This window comes from Pyrus communis, chromosome 2 (genome assembly GCF_041283825.1).
Source record: "Pyrus communis isolate YQ-2024b chromosome 2, ASM4128382v1, whole genome shotgun sequence".
Lineage (NCBI taxonomy): Eukaryota > Viridiplantae > Streptophyta > Magnoliopsida > Rosales > Rosaceae > Pyrus > Pyrus communis.
This window is the reverse complement of record NC_142566.1, coordinates 6,779,012-6,797,034: the sequence shown is the minus strand read 5'-3', so window position 1 is coordinate 6,797,034 and position 18,023 is coordinate 6,779,012. Positions and strand designations below refer to the sequence as shown.

At 36.1% G+C, this 18,023-nt stretch overlaps 2 protein-coding genes across 4 annotated transcripts; both read left to right on the top strand.

Annotated features, from left to right (window-relative positions):
• The first annotated feature begins 581 nt into the window (after nt 1-581).
• LOC137748481 (ent-kaurenoic acid oxidase 1) lies at nt 582-6,146 on the top strand. Of its 2 annotated transcripts, none has more exons than XM_068488639.2 (9): nt 582-1,248; nt 3,684-4,161; nt 4,255-4,521; nt 4,847-4,936; nt 5,023-5,101; nt 5,220-5,326; nt 5,420-5,541; nt 5,646-5,791; nt 5,915-6,146. In XM_068488639.2, the coding sequence occupies exons 1-8, from the start codon at nt 986-988 to the stop codon at nt 5,749-5,751; spliced, it is 1,512 nt and encodes a 503-aa protein (XP_068344740.2). In that variant the 5' UTR covers nt 582-985; the 3' UTR covers nt 5,752-5,791; nt 5,915-6,146. The 2 variants fall into 2 exon arrangements, with proteins under 2 accessions (XP_068344740.2, XP_068344741.2); XM_068488640.2 differs by having other exon boundaries at nt 798-1,248; nt 5,872-6,146.
• A 4,769-nt stretch (nt 6,147-10,915) lies between these two features.
• LOC137748961 (P-loop containing nucleoside triphosphate hydrolases superfamily protein) lies at nt 10,916-14,649 on the top strand. 2 transcript variants are annotated; one of them, XM_088683492.1, is made up of 8 exons: nt 10,916-11,190; nt 11,900-12,004; nt 12,273-12,350; nt 13,003-13,198; nt 13,343-13,413; nt 13,539-13,635; nt 13,834-14,039; nt 14,279-14,649. In XM_088683492.1, exons 1-8 carry the CDS (start codon nt 11,032-11,034, stop codon nt 14,534-14,536), a joined length of 1,170 nt encoding a protein of 389 aa, XP_088539618.1. In that variant the 5' UTR covers nt 10,916-11,031; the 3' UTR covers nt 14,537-14,649. The 2 variants fall into 2 exon arrangements, with proteins under 2 accessions (XP_088539618.1, XP_068345248.2); XM_068489147.2 differs by having other exon boundaries at nt 10,919-11,190; nt 13,051-13,198.
• The last annotated feature ends 3,374 nt before the right edge of the window (nt 14,650-18,023 follow it).

The following is an 18,023-nucleotide window of genomic DNA, read 5'->3' as shown; positions in this document are numbered from 1 at the left end:
TGTAACGAGATAATTAGAGTTAAATAAACTAGTATGTAAGTATAGAGACTAAGTCGTGTGTACACAAACAAAACATGGATATAAATAAAATTTCTCTTACCATATTTGGTTGTGGATTTGGATGGGATTCCAAGAAAGTCATTTCACGCTTATCCTTATTAATTTTGTATTAGGTCTATATTATCCTTAGTATCTAGTCACTTCAAATTCATAATAAACGTAATTATTTTTACATGGTATAGTTAATATTTATGTAAATTGTATTTATTAATTTTTTAACTATGGATATACATTGTATTTCTTTTTTAATAATCTGTATACATTGCATTTAGCCTGCGAATTTTTCTTCTTTAATTTCCCAGAAGGATCTTATTTAGTCCAAATTTAAACATTATTTCACATGGATTTTAGATAATAAACAGGCCAAAATAATAACAAACACGAATGACGAATGGTGCAGGTTAAAGAATCAAAGACAATTTTATAGCAAGACAAAACAAAAAATATAGGTAAAGCCTTAAAGGCCGGCACCTATACGTGTCTCTGTCACCATGTAAATACCACAAAATTTTTGAATTTTCACTGGGAAATTTTTTTCTACGTTTTTCTTTATCTGGGAAATTTTTTTCTACTTTTTTTTTATACCGCTTTGGGAATTTAGTTAATTCAGAATCTTCTTCGTAATTATTGCATGTATTATAATAATGTAATTTGAAATTATAATTAATATAAAATTCTTACCTAAATAGAATTTAATATAACCTTACATGTATTGTAATATTTCCTCACACATTAATACAAGGAGCTATATTTCTAGCCATGCCCAAAATTGTGTATAAAGGAGCAAATATAGAGACACGGAAACAGACAGACTGAGGGATATCACTCAAACTTTGAGCTTCTTCTCCCCCTCTCTCTCTGTTTATATTAATTCCCTGTTTCTTAAGTGAGTGAATGGTGAGTCATCACAAAGCATAAGAAAATCATGGTGCTGGGTTTGGTAGTGGGTGTGGGAACGGGACTGGCTTCCATTTGGATGTTACTTCTGTCGAGCTTTGTTGGACTTGTGGCCTTCTGGTGGCTTATCAAGAATGCAAATCGGTTGCTGTATGAAACCCAGCTGGGTGAAAGGCGGTACTCCCTCCCACCTGGTGACTTGGGCTTGCCTTTCATTGGCAACATGTGGTCCTTCCTCAGAGCTTTCAAGTCTAACAATCCTGAGTCCTTTCTCGACAAGTTTGTTTCCAGGTCAATTTCCACCTCTCTTTCTCTATCTATATGTCTGTTTTGCTAAAGTTATACTGTTCTTCTTATGTTGTTTGATATTCAATAAAAAAATATAACTTCCAGTACGAATTTACGGTATCTGGTACATTCTCGATATACACTGCATTCTCTATGCCGTATTGTAAATTGATGTTGAATTTACCAATATGGCCCAACAAGGGAAAGTTTGTGCTGTACGTCTGTCTTACCATGCGTAACCTTAGTGAAGTAGAGAATAAACAATGTTACCAAAAACGTTTTTTTTTTTTTTTAACAAATGATATTATTTATATTAAGGAGAGAAAATGAGCTTAACTTCACAATGAGTTAGTAATAATGTGGTTCAAATTTTCTTTTAACGAGAATCGTACCTAAGATCTCTCACTTCTAAATAAAGTTGAATATACTACTAAATCGTAATACTAAATAGTACAAAAAAAACATTTTATAGTAGGCCATTTTTTTCACTTTTACTGTCACATTTGTAACCGAAGGTTTTTTCTTGTATTTTGCTTTTGTAACTGATTTTTCTGTGCATATTTGACACTTGTAGAGGACAGTCTATACAAGATGTGGGTCACTGCGCACCACACTTCATGCAAATACTCCCAAATTTTCACCGTTCCTTATTTTGTATGTTTTCTGCACAAAAGCCCTTGTTTTTTTTTCTTTTTTTTTTTTAATAATAAAAAAACCCTTGGTTTTGGCAGTCAATCCCCAACCGTTACTCGTGATCTTCAGCAGTGCCCCACATGCTTATTCAACACCACAATGTGCATGCTTAGGAAGGCTCAATGCCTTCTGCTACAATAGTTTCTTTTGTTGTGTAAATTATTCTCTTAACAAATATATTTCACACATCCTCTTAATTTTTACCATACTTGTAAATTGTTCACATAGAATTTTAAACTAAAACTATCGAAAAAGTAAGTTGAATTTGTGTCAAGTACATATGTTAACATGACGGGTTTTTATTTGACCTTTGATAAGACGGGCTTATCTCCTCCTTCTATGTCCCACACACTAATTGTACATGTGGGAGTCATAGACAGACAACGTGTGGTGCATGTTAAACCAAATTGTCCATGTGGGATGCTAAAACTATAAAATATCCCAAACCATGTTTACAAAAAATTTGAGTTTAACAATAAACATTAAAAGAAAAGATGTTTTATGTTTTATATGTGTAGCACTCTCTTTCCTCGACAAAATTGTATAATAATTCATTTTGTGGTTTTACCAGAGGCAGGTTTTAATGAGGTTATTCTTTTACGCGTCTAATTGATACTTGTCTAATGAAGATTCAATTCACCTTAAATAAAGAAAAATAAAATAAAATGGTTTTGGAGTTTAGTTTTCGATGGGTTGAGAATGTCTTCATTTTTGTAATGCGATGATTTGGTAAAGTTGTTGATATTTTGAGTTAGTAGCCTACTTTAATTTCAATATGCTTCCCCCTTGTCATCAACTACTTGGCATTTTCTGACCAAATAAACTATTTGGCATTTAAGTGCAAAAGTGAGATATAATGGAGACTCATTCGGAATGACGATGTGGGACTCCATTTCCAAAAATTAAGAATAAGTTCCCACCTTGTTGAGTTGATTGACTAACTGCTTTTTCTCCAAGTTATTCTCTTTAGAAATTGCTTTTAATATTCTTCTTTCTTTTTTCCCTTTTCTAAAATAAAAAAACTAACAGAATTAAAAAGTTTAGAATTAAATAATATATATGGATGCTAGAAAACGGAAAGGGATCCCTTCCGCCTAATCCACTAAATCAGGAAATCCGTGCTATTGAAATTTGTTTTAACGGCTATAAACAGAGATTCATTTTAAAAGTTATAATAACTTCAGTTGTTGGATCAAATTTCAATGACACAGATTCCTTAATTTGATGGATTAGTAGGAAGGGATTCGGAGAGGATCCCTTTCCCTAGAAAACTACCCTGAAATAACAAGTTGACATTGTGGCCAGCACTATAGTCTCTGAGATTTAGAAGCAGCAAATATTTTTGGTCCAAACTTGCATGCTTTTGTAGGGTCACCATGTAACAATTGATGAGATTGAGGTTCCATCATAAAACTAATTGGTTATATAGGGAGTAGCCCAAGATCATATAAGCACATAGCAAGCCTTGTCCCTCACCGATGTGGCACATAGCAAGCCTAATGCACCCAATACAAATCGGTAAATGGATGAAAGAACATTATTCACATTGTACCATAATGTTGAACAATGTGAATGGAAGAGTTTCTTAATTTTTGACACATAAGCTCTTCTTTGGTTGACTAATTTCATTTGAATTATTGACAGTTAATTATCGGCTTAGTTTCAATCGTTTTGTGTGTGCAATATGTTTCTCCGATTTGACTAACTTCAGTGTAACTTTGTTGCCTTGTCAATGAACAATGCAGATTTGGGAAAACTGGAATCTACAAGGCCTTCATGTTCGGGTTCCCAAGTATCATTGTTACAACGCCTGAAACAAGTAAAAGAGTTTTGACTGATGACGATGCATTCAAACCCGGGTGGCCTGTTTCTACTGTGGAGCTAATTGGAAAGAAATCATTCATTGGTATATCTTACGAAGAACACAAACGTCTAAGGAGACTAACAGCAGCTCCAGTCAATGGTCATGAAGCATTGTCTGTGTACATGAAGTACATTGAAGAGATTGTCATAACGTCCTTGGAAAAATGGTCCAAACTGGGACAAATAGAGTTCTTAACTCAACTCAGAAAGCTTACCTTCAAGATTATTATGTACATCTTTCTTAGCTCAGAGAGCGAGCCAGTCATGGAGGCTTTGGAGAGGGAATATACAGTACTTAACTACGGAGTTAGAGCCATGGCAATCAATCTTCCGGGATTTGCTTACCATAAAGCACTTAAGGTGAGGAACTGATAAGTTGGGTTTTTGTGTTTCATAACTTCGACAGTGGTGTTTGTAATTTTTTAGCATTTAACCGAGTTATTTCCATTTTAGGCTCGGAAAAATCTTGTTGCTATATTTCAATCAATTGTCGATGAGCGAAGAGCTCAAAGAAAGTCCGGAAACTACTATGTAAATAAGAAAGATATGATGGACGCTCTGCTGGATGTTGAGGATGACGATGGAAGAAAACTTAACGATGAGGACATTATAGACGTACTGTTAATGTACTTGAATGCAGGCCATGAATCTTCCGGCCATACCATAATGTGGGCTACCGTTTTCCTACAAGCAAACCCAGAAGCTTTCCAGAGAGCTAAGGTATTTGAATTAACATATTTTTCAGTAGTTCATCTTGAATGTAGTTTTTTCTTTGTCTCATTTTTCTTTTGAATATTAGGGGACTGATTTACCTGTGCAGGCGCGTTGTCACAATTCACCATAGCCACAAATTTTAGCTTTCATTTTGCATTCGTAATCAATCCACTTAGATTAGCCCGCATGTGTCAAATTAACAGATATTTATGTTGTTAAGATTGTTCAATGAAGAGATGTTATCGTTTCCTTGAAATCTTTTGACGAATTCTGGTTTGATAACTCTTGAATACTTCAAATGGATTTGGTAATCATGTTTGGACGAATTTAGGCTGAGCAAGAGGAGATTCTCAAGAGGAGGCCACCAACGCAGAAGGGCTTGACACTCAAGGAATATCGAGAAATGGACTATCTTTGCCAGGTACCAAAATATGGCCTCATTTTCAATTTTTTTTTTTTATTCAGCTGTTGCCAAGTGGTTCCAGCTAACTGTTTTAAACTCCATAGGTGATTGATGAAACTCTTCGCGTGATAACATTCTCACTCACCGTCTTTCGAGAGGCAAAGAAGGATGTCAAAATAAACGGTAGGTTAAGATTTTTTTTCATATGTATTTTTACTCTGCATACATATCTTCACTCGTTTCACATTTTTCTTCAAATAACTGCTAGACCTCAGAAATTTACTTAATATTTGGCTTTCAGGTTATAGCATTCCCAAGGGCTGGAAAGTATTGGTTTGGTTCAGGAGCATTCACTATGATTCTGAATTATATCCAAACCCAATGGAATTCAGCCCTTCCAGATGGGATGTAAGTTTTTAAGCACTATAATTTACTAATAATTATGACAAACAATAATTTGTACTTACATCTGACTTGGTTTATTGCTTTCTGCCGGCCCAGAATTTCACACCGAAAGCATTTAGTTTTCTTCCCTTTGGAGCTGGAAGCCATCTGTGCCCTGGAAATGATCTTGCTAAGCTGGAAATAGCTATTTTCCTTCACCATTTCCTCCTTAATTATAAGTGAGTACTCTTAACCAATTGCCTCTCCATGACTAAAATTGGAAAATCGGTTGTTATATTTTTAATCATCTTCTAATGTTTCGGTGATTTGACCAATGCTGCAGGATGGAACGCACTAATCCGGGATGCCCCTTGATGTACTTGCCTCATACTAGGCCTAAAGACAATTGCGTGGCAAAAATCAAGAAATGTGGATCTGCAGGGGCATGAGAGCATTGAGAGAACAAGAGAACTAAGTACACAGATTAAGGTATATATTTCATACGTAGGTTATAAAAAAACAGCATTTTTTACGGCCTAATATATTTGACCTAGGTCATATGATTTTAGTTGGCAAGTTTTGAACTTGGATCCTCTGTCCATCTCTTACCAGACCAGGAGCTATGCCAGCAACTAATCCTTACTAAGAAGTGTGGCTTCCGGGGAGTTTTCGTGCAGCAGCTAGCTAGTTTTAGTAGTTAATTTAGAGTTAATTTATGTTTCAGTGGGAAAGAGAGCCTAGCATACAAACTAAGCTATAAGAGCTGGTACTTGTACATCTGCACGCTTGTTGAATGTGTAACCTTGTTGTCCTCGCTTAATAAAACTGCTGGACATTGTACCAAGCACTTTTGTACCTTTTTTTTTGATAAATTTGGACAACGGATTTCTAAGTAGCAAGGAATTTACGATAAGTTAACTAGAATTGCACTGCTCATGAGCACTATAAAGTCACCAAACAAACACAAATGATATTCTTACTATCTACTTGTACCATAATTTGTATCATTTCTCTAATAGAGATGACACCCACGTGCGTTGGCGGGCCCCTATCTCTTTAGAGAGATTTGCAAACGGCACATTTCAAGTAATCCCAGACTTTACTCAGCCCTTTATGAAAGTGATGCTTCAGGTTTTGGTATTGGAGTTGTATTACAGAAAAATGGAAGGCCTATTGCCTTTACCAACAAGTCTTTGAGTGTTAGAAATTAATCTCTATCTACTTATGAAAGAGAATGAGGGCTATCATTCATTCAATTAAGAAATGGCAATCATATTTAGTGGAAGGGCATTTTATTATCTAAACAAATCATCATGGTTTGAAGTTTTTCTTGCAAAATAGAGCCAATACTCCTTTTCAATAGAAGTGGGTCTCTAAATTTCTTGGTTTCGACTAGCTATGTGGTACAGTACAAACATCGGTGTGATAATCAAGTGGCTGATTCCTTCTCTAGAATCCCTAGGGATGCACAAATGGTTCCACCAGATTCTCAACCTTCTCACATGGAATTCCTAGCTATTTCTTATCCATATCTCAGTTGGATGGATGATTTGAGAAGACATAGTGAACAAGATTCTTGGATTTTGGCAAAAATACAAGAAGTGCAGAACATCACAGATTCATCTGCACTCAAATCTTTTGAAGAACATCATAATAGTCCTTCTGCTGGAGACAAACTTTGGCTCCAGCCGGATTAATTCACCCTCTGCCAATTCCTTCTAGAATGTGGTCTGATATCTCAATGGACTTCATAATAGGACTGCCACCTTGTAGAGGTAGAACAATTATTTGGGTTGTAATTGATAGGCTTTCTAAATATGGGCATTTTGTATTATTGTCACACCGATTCACTTTTGCATCAGTTACCAATCTCTTTGTTGAACATATTTTTAAGCTTCATGGGATGCCAATCTTTATATTCAATGATACAGATCCTGCGTTTATGAGTGCTTTCTGGAGAGAATTTTTTGCACTCTAAAGATTATCCTCGTGTTTCAGTTCAGGTTACCATCCTCAAACTGATGATCAAATAAAAGTAGTTAATAAGTGTGTGCAGACATACTTAAGGTGTTTTTGTAGTTTTCAACCTAAGACATGGTCTATGTGGCTACCCTAGGTAGAATGGAGATATAACACAACTTATCATTCTGCTACAAAACTGTCTCCATATAAAGTGGTTTATGGTCAACCTCATCCATCTCTTCCTGTCTATTAAGCTGGTACTACTAAGTTGGAAATGGTTAATAGAAGTTTGTTAGAGAGACAAACTGTTGTCACTGCTTAAAACTAATTTGGAAGTTGCTCATGTGAGATTGGTACCTTATCAATAGATGTCATTGGCTTCTCACCCTTCCATAAGTTGCAACCAAAATTTTATGGTCCCTTGTGAAATATTGGCTAAGATCGGTCCAATTGCTTACAAATTAAAGCTTCCAGCAACATCCAAGTTACACCCGGTTTTTCATGTTTCTTGTCTAAAGAAACATTTGGGTGCTGCAATTCAACCTATACTGTTCATTCACAAGTGATTACAAATGCTGATATTTTACAAGATGTACCATTGGCAACTTTTGATAGAAGGATGATTAAAAAGGGCAATACTGTAGTCACCGAAGTGTTAGTTCACTGCCAGAATCATACTCCAGAAGAAGCTACTTGTGAAAGCTTCTCAGATTTGAAGATCCGATTCCCTAAAGTGGTTCAGTTGTAATGTTCTTCAGTTGTTCAACTTGAGTTTTACACTATTTTTAAGTCTTGTTTTACAAGACTCATTTGAAGGGGGAGGGGTATTGAGAAGTTGGTTATTTGGTTTTAATTAGAGATAACATTGTTACTAGGTTTCTTAGTGGCTAAGATAGCCAGCTGCAATATAAGGAAAGTTGTAAGAGAAAGCAGTTGTTGTTGTAAAAGTTGAATATTGTAATAAATACATATTGTTACTGTTACATTGAGTAAGAAGTGAAGTTAGGGTTCTATCATGGTTTGGTACATACGATTGGATTGGAAGTTGAGGATGCAAGTGAATGGTTTTTCATTTGGAGGAGATCAAAAGATGATTAGCTATGAAGGAATTTCATCCCTTCTAATCCTACCATTTTAAGGGGGATTGGAATGGATAATCTTTCTTCATTAGTAATCCATCTTTTATTCTTTTAAGTGGTCATAATTTTATATTCTCCCTTCACCATACTTTTAATTCACCATGGATCAAGTTAGTCCTTAATGTGGTTGAGTCATTACATTCTATGTTTTTAGGCATTTGAGTGTTTAGTTGATTATTTTGAGTTTTTAGCCTTTTTACTAAAGATTAATATATTTGGGTGGATAACTTACTAAATAAGTGTGACAATCGTACAGTTGGTCCTATTCAAGTATGATCACCTCTATTAAAAAAAATGTAAGGTTAAACTGAGTTTACTACTCTAAAATTTTTTAATTTCTAATATTTAGTACATGAAGTTTTTTTTTTATCCCAGTATGATACCTTCAAGTTATAATTCTAAAACACTTTCATACATCCGTTAAATTTTTCGTCAAAACTTCCATTAACTGATGACATAACGTCTGCATGAATAATAAATGCTCATCACGTGTCAATATAGACCCACGTAGATATTAAAAATGAAAAATAAAAAATAAAAAACCTAAACCTAAAACCCACAAAGATCACGCCCAAAATCCAATCCATTCCCGACCCTAACCCTAAAAAGAATCAATCTTTGATATTCATGGTTTGGTCAGTAGGAGTGGGCACGGTGCGGTTCGGTGCGATTCCACCTCTAAATTGGAACCGGAACCGAAATATATTAACGGTTCGATTCGGTGCGGTTCCACTTAAATTTATGACTAGAACATTACGGTTCGGTCTACACCGGTTCCGATTCGGTTCTTGCCGGTTTACGGTTCCTAATAATAAATTATTTGAACACCAAATCATTATGCATTCAAATACATCTTCTAAAACTGATTACATAAAGTTACATACAACACATCTTTTTTAATGTAAATGTCTTTGGTAGTGGCACCAAGTCAACAAAAGGAGACAACTAAAATACATATGCACTGGTCAATCAGTCAACAAACAAAAAAATGATGAAACAAATTGCAAGTTTTCAGACTTCAGAGAGCAAGTAAGAAGCAGCAGCTCCTGTACACAATTTTTCAACCTATTTTTCAACCTATTATACCATGACATGTGTGTGTATATATAATTTATTTATTTATTATTAATAAAACGGTTCAGTTCGGTTCGGCCGGTTCTTGGTCATTCGAAATCGGAACCGGAACCGATTTGAACGGTTCGATTCGGTTTTTCACTCAAAATTAACTTTTCCGGTCAACACGATTTTTTTCGATTTTTTTTCTTACGGTTCGATGCGGTTTTGCGGTTTGGGCGGTTTTTATGCCCACCCCTATTGGTCAGTGTGATTTCTCATCTAGGGTGCTGCGGATTCGAACCAAGTTTCATCAGTCACCATAAAAAATGAAGAACCCAGCTTTGTTTGCTCTCCGAAACCCCAAGCGATTCAATCCCACCGACGATGGACATGAAAGTGTCAGAGGAGCTAAAATTCTGAGGGAAAAGTAACGTCCGTTGAGGAACCGTGCACGGCGAGTTCGAAATCAGCGACGAAACTCTCGATTTGGCGTCGTAGGTAGATTTGTTGTTGGCTTCTCTGAATTCAAACATAATCGAATCGGTGGCGGTCGAGATCAGGAAGGTAACAGAGCTGTTGAGATCGGGCCACCTCAGCCGCATCCAGGATCAGGCCTGAGTGAACCCCGTAGTGAGGGAAGCAAGAAGCTGCGACAGAAAGGAACCGAACAAGGAGGAGGGTTTTCAATTTTTGAATTTGGTGGACTTGAATTTCGTGGGTTTCCAATTTCTGATGGTTTGGGATGTGGGTTTTTTATTTTATTTTATAGTTTTGTGATGGAGAGAAGAGGGTGGATGTGCAGGAGTCGAAGAGGGAGGGGGAAGCACTGGGTGCGGAGGAGGGAGGATGAAGAGGGTGGACACGTGGCTCCAATCATTGTTCACGTGGATGGCGTCTGCAGTTAACGGAAGTTCTGACAGAAAATTTAACGGATGTATGAAAGTGTTCCAGAATTATGATTTTAAGTACCAAACTGGGATGAAGAGAATTTTATATACCAAATATTGAAAACCAAGAAATTTCAGAGTAGTAAATTGAGATTAACAAAAAAAATGTGTATATATAATAATTTGAAATGAAGCAAATAGCATAACATGACATGCTTCGTTGTTTTTTTTAGCAAACGATATTATTTACATTAAGAAGATTGGGAGTAGGTTAAGCCTCATAATAAGTTGATAATAATGGGGTTCAACTTTTCCTTTAGTAAGAATCGAACATAAAACCTCTTACTTACAAGTGAAGAGAAATATCATTAAAGCTTAGTACTAAGTGGCAACACCTTCATTTAATCTCATGAATATTAATATAGAGAATTATTATTGGCACTTCAAAAATTTTATTTTACATTCTAAATATTTTATAATTAAAAAGAAAAATACAAATATTTGTGTAGGATAGACTAAAATTTGAAAAGTGAACAGTTCTCTTAATATATCATGAAAATTAAGTTAACATATCCGAAAGATTTTTACTACGCAAGAGCGAGGGTCGAAACGAACATATAAGGGTCGGTGTCCGTTGCCTACATCTAAAACTCGAAAAATAACGGTATTTGAAACTCGAAGCGGAATGGCGACGGCTACTTTAGCAAGGCAAATAGGCAGAGCTATTACAAACAGCACAAGCGCGGGAAACGGATGGTTCAACCCTCACATGGCTGCTGCTTCCCGCGCCATTGCCGAACGGATCCCATTGGTCGATCTCGTTCTCGAAGTCAGAGACGCAAGGGTAATACAATAATAACTCAAAGTATTTGTCACGCACGCACTGCAACTGTTTGATGAAATGCCTGACTCACATGCTGTAGCCTTTTTTTTCTTTCTTAGGATTTCTATGTTTAAGCTCTGGATTTGTGACTTTTAGCCCTTTAATTGTAGAAAACTAGTGCAACCTGTGTATCTGGCTTTCAAGTTTGCTTAATTTGTTTGGTTGACAAAGTGCTTCTTTTACCCCAGAATATTATACAATTTTCTCTTATGAAGTTGTCTTTATTCCTACACTACCAGTTTTAGCTTATTGCATAACTTATTCTTATGTGGAGCAGTAATTTTTTGTCAAAGTTTTCATTCATTACTCGGGTTTTGGTTAATCTGGAGTGGAGGAACCATATGGTTTGCTTACTTTTGAAACAAATCTTTCGTAATGGAATTTTCCATTTTAAAGTAATTTTTTAGCTTTGAAGTTGGCTGTTTACTCTTTACTTCTTTAGGGAGCAAAAACAAAGAAAAAGCAAAATTGGGTTGAAATATTCTCCAGAAGAAATAAAAAGTTTGTTTGAAATCTTAAATGGGAATATTACATGAGTGGTTTCAGAAATTCTAATTCAACAGTGATAGCATCATTTCACATACTTCCTTTTTTTATCTTTTCTGTTTTATGATAAGAGTTGCACTAAATATGATCTGAACCACTAATAATTCAATAAAACTACTTTTAGATTCCATTGTCGTCGGAGTTTGACCAACTAAGGAACTATACACCACTCTCAAAGAGAATAATACTGTTCAACAAGATGGACCTAGCGAACCGTTCTCAACTGAAGGTGAGCATTTCTTCAGCTGGTTTATTTCTAGTCTTGTTAGATTTATAGGACAAATTACTGAATGAGCATGAAATATTGTAAGTTAGGTCAATTTTCTGTGAACTAAATTTCTTTAATGGTGAAAGAGCTGGTCAATTGACATTTAACTGAGGCTGATGCTTCTTTCCTTTTGCTTTTACTACGGTGTTGAGAGATTGTGTATACATGTTCCTAAAAACCATTTTCATTTCTATTTTTCTATTAATTTCGTATTTTGATTAATTTGTAGGACTGGATGAAGTACTTTAAACAAAATAATCGTGTTTCATATGGAGTCAATGCCCATAATAACGAGAGCATTCAGCAGGTAAAATGTAATTACCATGTCTGTTTGTAATAACTTTTGTTAAATGCATTTTTCGTTGGAGGAAAAAAAAACACACATTGAAAGATAGAAAACAATCACACTTTTCATTTTCTATATCGCTACTTGTTACCATCTATCTGTTTATCTGGACCAACTTTGGGATGACCACACTGTGCTGGAACTGGAGGGGGAGGGGGAGGGGGAGAAGTGAGGTTTTTTTTTTTTTGCCCCTTCTATTTTTTGGCAGAGAAAATGACTTTTTAACTGAAACTTTGACTAAAACACAGGACATAAGTGTCTATTTCTGAAACCTGAAAGGTTGCGGTGGAATAGGTGCGGTGTAATCAGTGCAGATATCACAGAAGGTAATGAAATATACCCCACTTCTATAATCAAAATGTAGTAGGAAAGTCAATTGTGTGATCTCGGTTAGATGGGACACCAAAACAGTCTAAAACATTTGGGGCACGCAAAATTAAGTTCAGCCTTTTCTTGTTCTGTTCTACTTCACTGGAATTCACATGTGCTTGGTGATCATTGGCATGTGAACTCTTACCTACTATTAAAACGAAACATTTATAGGTTTTTCCAACAATGTGGATATACACAGCAGAACGATATGCTTTTTTGGTTCTTAATTTTTTGTCCCTAGATTACTTTTTCAGTTTGCTGGATATTGAGGACGGTTTACTTCTTACAGTTGTTGAACTTTTTGCAAGCTCAAGTAAGAAAATTGAAGAAAGCTGATCACTGTCATACCACAACAATATTGCTAGTTGGAATTCCTAATGTTGGAAAGTCAGCCCTTGCCAACTCTTTGCATCGGATTGGGAGGATTAGTGCAGCAGGTACCGCTTTAAATCGTAATCATTCAATTTTCTTTTCTGGGAGTGTTTAGCTGGAAATAATCTCAAAAAATTCATTTTCGTGTATTACGTATCGGTAGAAGTTGAATAAATTCTATATTTTATTGGACATTGGTTGCCTTGTAGAGAAGGGAAAGTTGAAGTGTGCTACAGTGAGTCCACATCCTGGTGAGACAAAAAATATAAGCAGCTTGAAGGTTTGTCGACTGTCTTTTAATTTTTAACAATGTATTTTGTATATTAATAACCATAAAATAGTGTGTGAGTGCATCACTCTTATTTTAACATATAGCTGCTTACGGCATTCAGTATTTCATTTCAGATTGCAAGCCACCCCAATATTTACGTGTTGGACACCCCAGGCGTTTTGCCTCCACATATATTGGATGATGATGTCTGCACCAAGCTAGCCTTGACAGGTATGAGCATCACGGATAGTTTATTTTAGCTTCACTTAGTCCAAAAGGGTTTCTGTTTCTGGTGTAATACCATCTCTCGTATGAAGAGGACAAATCGAGTTACTCGCCCATACACTGTTACTGCAGAATGACTGGTATGAGTGAAAATTATGACATGTTAAAGATGCTCTGTTCATCTGTTTGCATTTCCAACCGCAGGAACGATTCAAGATTCTTTTGCTGGGGAAAAAGAACTGGCTCAGTATTTTCTGGCTATCTTGAACAGGAGTGACGAATACAAGAAATGGGCAAAGTTCTCCAACAGCGAGAATGAGGGATCACTTGCAAATAAGTACATAGAATCCTCAGCTAGCTCTGAAATCGGCATGAAACGGAAAAATCAATACCCCACAGATCACACGCAGGTTTCAGAGCTTTTGTTGTCATAATCTTGAATTCCAAAAGTCCTCCCAGTTGGTTTGTGGTATTATTTTTAATGAACAACAATTATAACAATAACAATGCACATATCAGTGACAACAAATTGGGATTGATAAATATAATTGGAATAAAATTATGGTTAAAAAACATTGATATTATTGAATTTGTGGTTCCATCATTAATTTTCTGGACAATATGTTTGACATTCAAGTTTTTCATGCAGGATTTCATAGTGCATGAGGTTCGTAAGACACTCTTTGAGATGATATCATCTTTCGACGGTGATGTGGAAGACGAAAGGCTTATTAAGGAAGAAATCAAGGCTATGGGAGGAGCTTTTCACGTTCCTTTGGAATCCGAAGAAGATGCTGAAAATAAAGTCGCAGCTAAGTTACTGAATCTTTTTCGTACCGGGAGGCTCGGACATTATATTTTAGATTGTATCCCAAGAAAACTCCAGTCCTGCGCAATTTCTGTGTAAATATTTATTTTCATGCTAAAATAGGATGGTGCGTACATAATCATTAAGATGAAGTAATTGACAAGTTTATCAAAGATTTGTTTTTTTAATTTCAATTGAGAATGATTAGATGAGATTAACTCTTCCCCCGGCCGGTCCCATGCCCACCATTACTAAGCCAAAACCTGCAATGCCCAAACGATCAACGAAACCGATAATAAGGACAAAATGATATGTCACAAGCATGGATAGAGGCAGCAAAGTCAGGAACCATAGATCATCGGTGATAATCAATAACTATTTACCCCAAATGAATTAAAGAATTTGCAACCTAATTTCCTTCTAGATAAATATGTGTACATATAAACTACATTTGACAAAGTCGTTATAGACAATTCTTCCAATCCACCATCAAGGGACCGCATTAGGAGCCTCGAAAAGATAAGGAATAACCAACATATAATATGTTTCAATCCATATAAACTTCCAGTCTATGACCCAAGCTATAAGCACAGCCTTGATAAAGACAAGAATTTATGTAGCAATTGAACTTACAAATTTTGTATCTGATGCAAAAGCACCAAGCACGCTACCATCCAAAGAGAAAAAGATCCTCCCAAATCCAACATGTCCATTGGCACAAGATCCATCAATATTAACCTTAAACCACCCAGCCATAGACAACTTCCAATGGACTCAAATAAAGGATGGAGCCTCAATAGAAAGCGTGAGATACCCAATAAAGAGAAAATAGGAAACATTGAAGATGATGACCTACAACTTGGGAAACACACTAGCACCAAGTCACAAAATCGAGCCACTAGCCAGCATGTGGTATAATTCAATGAAGAAAACTTGCCCCGAAACTGAAGTTGATTACGAAGAAACCAAATGCTCCATATAAAAGTACAAGCCATTATAATCCAAAGTTTTCAAGTTGAGCTAGAAAAAGTTGAAAGAAAGGTTTATGAAAAAACTTGTAACATTGATGGTACCAATAAAGAGGGATGACAAAAAAGCTCTAGCAACCAAGACCAAAGATCCACTGTCCAAAGACATTCCAAAAAAATGTGAAAGAGAGACTCAACGGCTGAATTACAAAATGAGCAACGAGAAACCATTGAAACTCCCATATGCTGAAGCACAACATAAGTAAGGAAACGACCTTGTAGGACTTTCCAAACTGTAAGGCTTTGCCTTGGTTGAATCCAACGAGACCAGATGATTTTTCCTCACAGCACCTGATCATAGTTAAGCAAGTGAGAATAAGCATTTTTTGCTGTAAGAATACCAGAGAGAGAACCAGACCAACATAAAGGGACCATAGATGCCTGTAATAGGAGAGGAGTAGCTATAATTAAAGTAGCCACCTCAGGAAAAATAGTAATGAAACCAACCGACAACTCCCAATGAGAACCGCATACAAAATCTTTCACTGGGGTTTTGACCGTATAAGCAAGAGTATTAGGGATTTCAAGATAAGAAATTTGAGAACCATCACCCAAAACCCAAGTTGAATGCAAAGAGATAATAGGAAGAACCTTTTAAAACCTAGCCACGCGGAGGATTTATTATAAGTAGAAAGAGGAATCAAACCTCTATTTAGGAAGCAAGCACACATGAAAACAACCATTAGAGGAGAAGAAGCAAGCATGTCCCAACAATCAAAGATTTAGTTTCCTCTATAGGGTTATCTTTTGCTCCAAATCATCTTATTATTAATTTTAACCTGGGAAATCCCTGATTTGGGAGGAAAAGAAAAAATCAAACCCTGTCGAAGCCAGAAGAGGGAAAAAAAAGGAAGCAAACATCTCATGTTTTGCGTAGAAACCTAAACTTTAAACCCTGATGCCTAATCCAGAGTACCCGCAATCTATATCTTATATCCCTAGCTGGCTCATTGTTCTTAACCATGGCCGTTACATGTCGTGGCCTTAATAACTTCATCATCATTATCCTTGCCACTGTTGTCGGTTTTCTCAGCTGGATCATACTTGTTCATTTCCCCTATACGATTAAGTCTGACGTACCTCATACATTGCTTACTCAGATAGATTTCAGCACCAACGATACCACCCTCATTTACGACCTTGCTCTCAACACTGCCCTTCGCAATCCCAGCCGTTTTTATGGTATTTATCACGATAATGTTGAAGCACGACTTATTACACAAGAACGAGTCGACATTTGACTTTGGTATGGCAAAACCGAAGTTGTTTCACCAAGGGCCTAAGAATACTAGTTATTTAACATAAACTTTCAAAGGGCAGCTGCATGACCTCGTTAATAATAAAATGCTGATGTGGCTTTTAGTCTATTGGTCTATGTGTCACAGTGTAATTGGATTGTTATAAGTTAGTTAAATGGTTGCCTTGTATTGTAAACTAGTTAGTTAGAATCTCAAACACTATATGTACTGATGTAGCCTCTCATTTCTCATTAATGTGAATCTGTTCAAAGCTATACTTTTCCCTCTTTCTCTCTCTTATCTCTCTATCTTCGACTCTTTACATTTATGAAGTTCTTCAACTTTTCTCATAATTTCTGCAACTATGTATCAAGCTTTACAGAGTTGCAGAAATTATGAGAAAGGTTGAAGAACTTAGAAATGTAAAGAGTCGAAGAAAGAGAAAGAGAGAAAAATATAGCTTTGAACATATTCACATTAATGAGAAATGAGAGGCTACATTTGTACATATAGTGTTTGAGATTCTAACTAACTAGCTTACAATACAAGACAGCCAGCTAACTAACTCATAACAACCTAATCTTATTACAATCCAATTACATGATGACACATGGACCAATAGACTAAAGCCACACCAACATTCTGTTATTACTCCCCCTCAATCTCAGCTAGGATATCCAAGAGATTGCTGCAATGTCTGACGAAAACTAGGCTATGTAATCATTTAGTCAAAATGTCTGCAACTTGTGACTCATTTGAAACATAATGAACTGTAATGTCTCTTTTCTGCACTTTTTCTCTAACAAAGTGATAATCAGTGTCTTGGTGTTTTATTCGAGAATGAAATATTGGATTTGAATTGAGTGCCAAGGCAGAGATGTTGTCACAATGCATAGCAGGTGGAGAAGTTACAAACTCATTCAAATCTTTAAGCACATATCTTATCCAGCAAACATCAGCAGTGCACTGTGTTAGTGCTTTGTATTCAGCTTCAGTTGAACTTCAGGAGACAGAAGCTTGCTTCTTTGATTGCCATGATATAGGATTTCCACCCAAATACACAACATAACCTGTTATTGACCTTCTTGTATTTATGTATCCAGCCCAATTAGCATCAAAGAAGTCTGATATATGAAGACCAGTTGAAGAAGTGTAAGTAAGACCACATTCCAAGGTTCCTTGTAGATATCTCACACTTCTTTTTACAAGGAAGAAGTACATATCAGTAAGCCTAGTCATGTATTGACAAACAACATTGACAGAGTGTGCAATGTCAGGCCTAAAGAATGTCAAGTATTGTAATGCCTTAACCAAACTTCT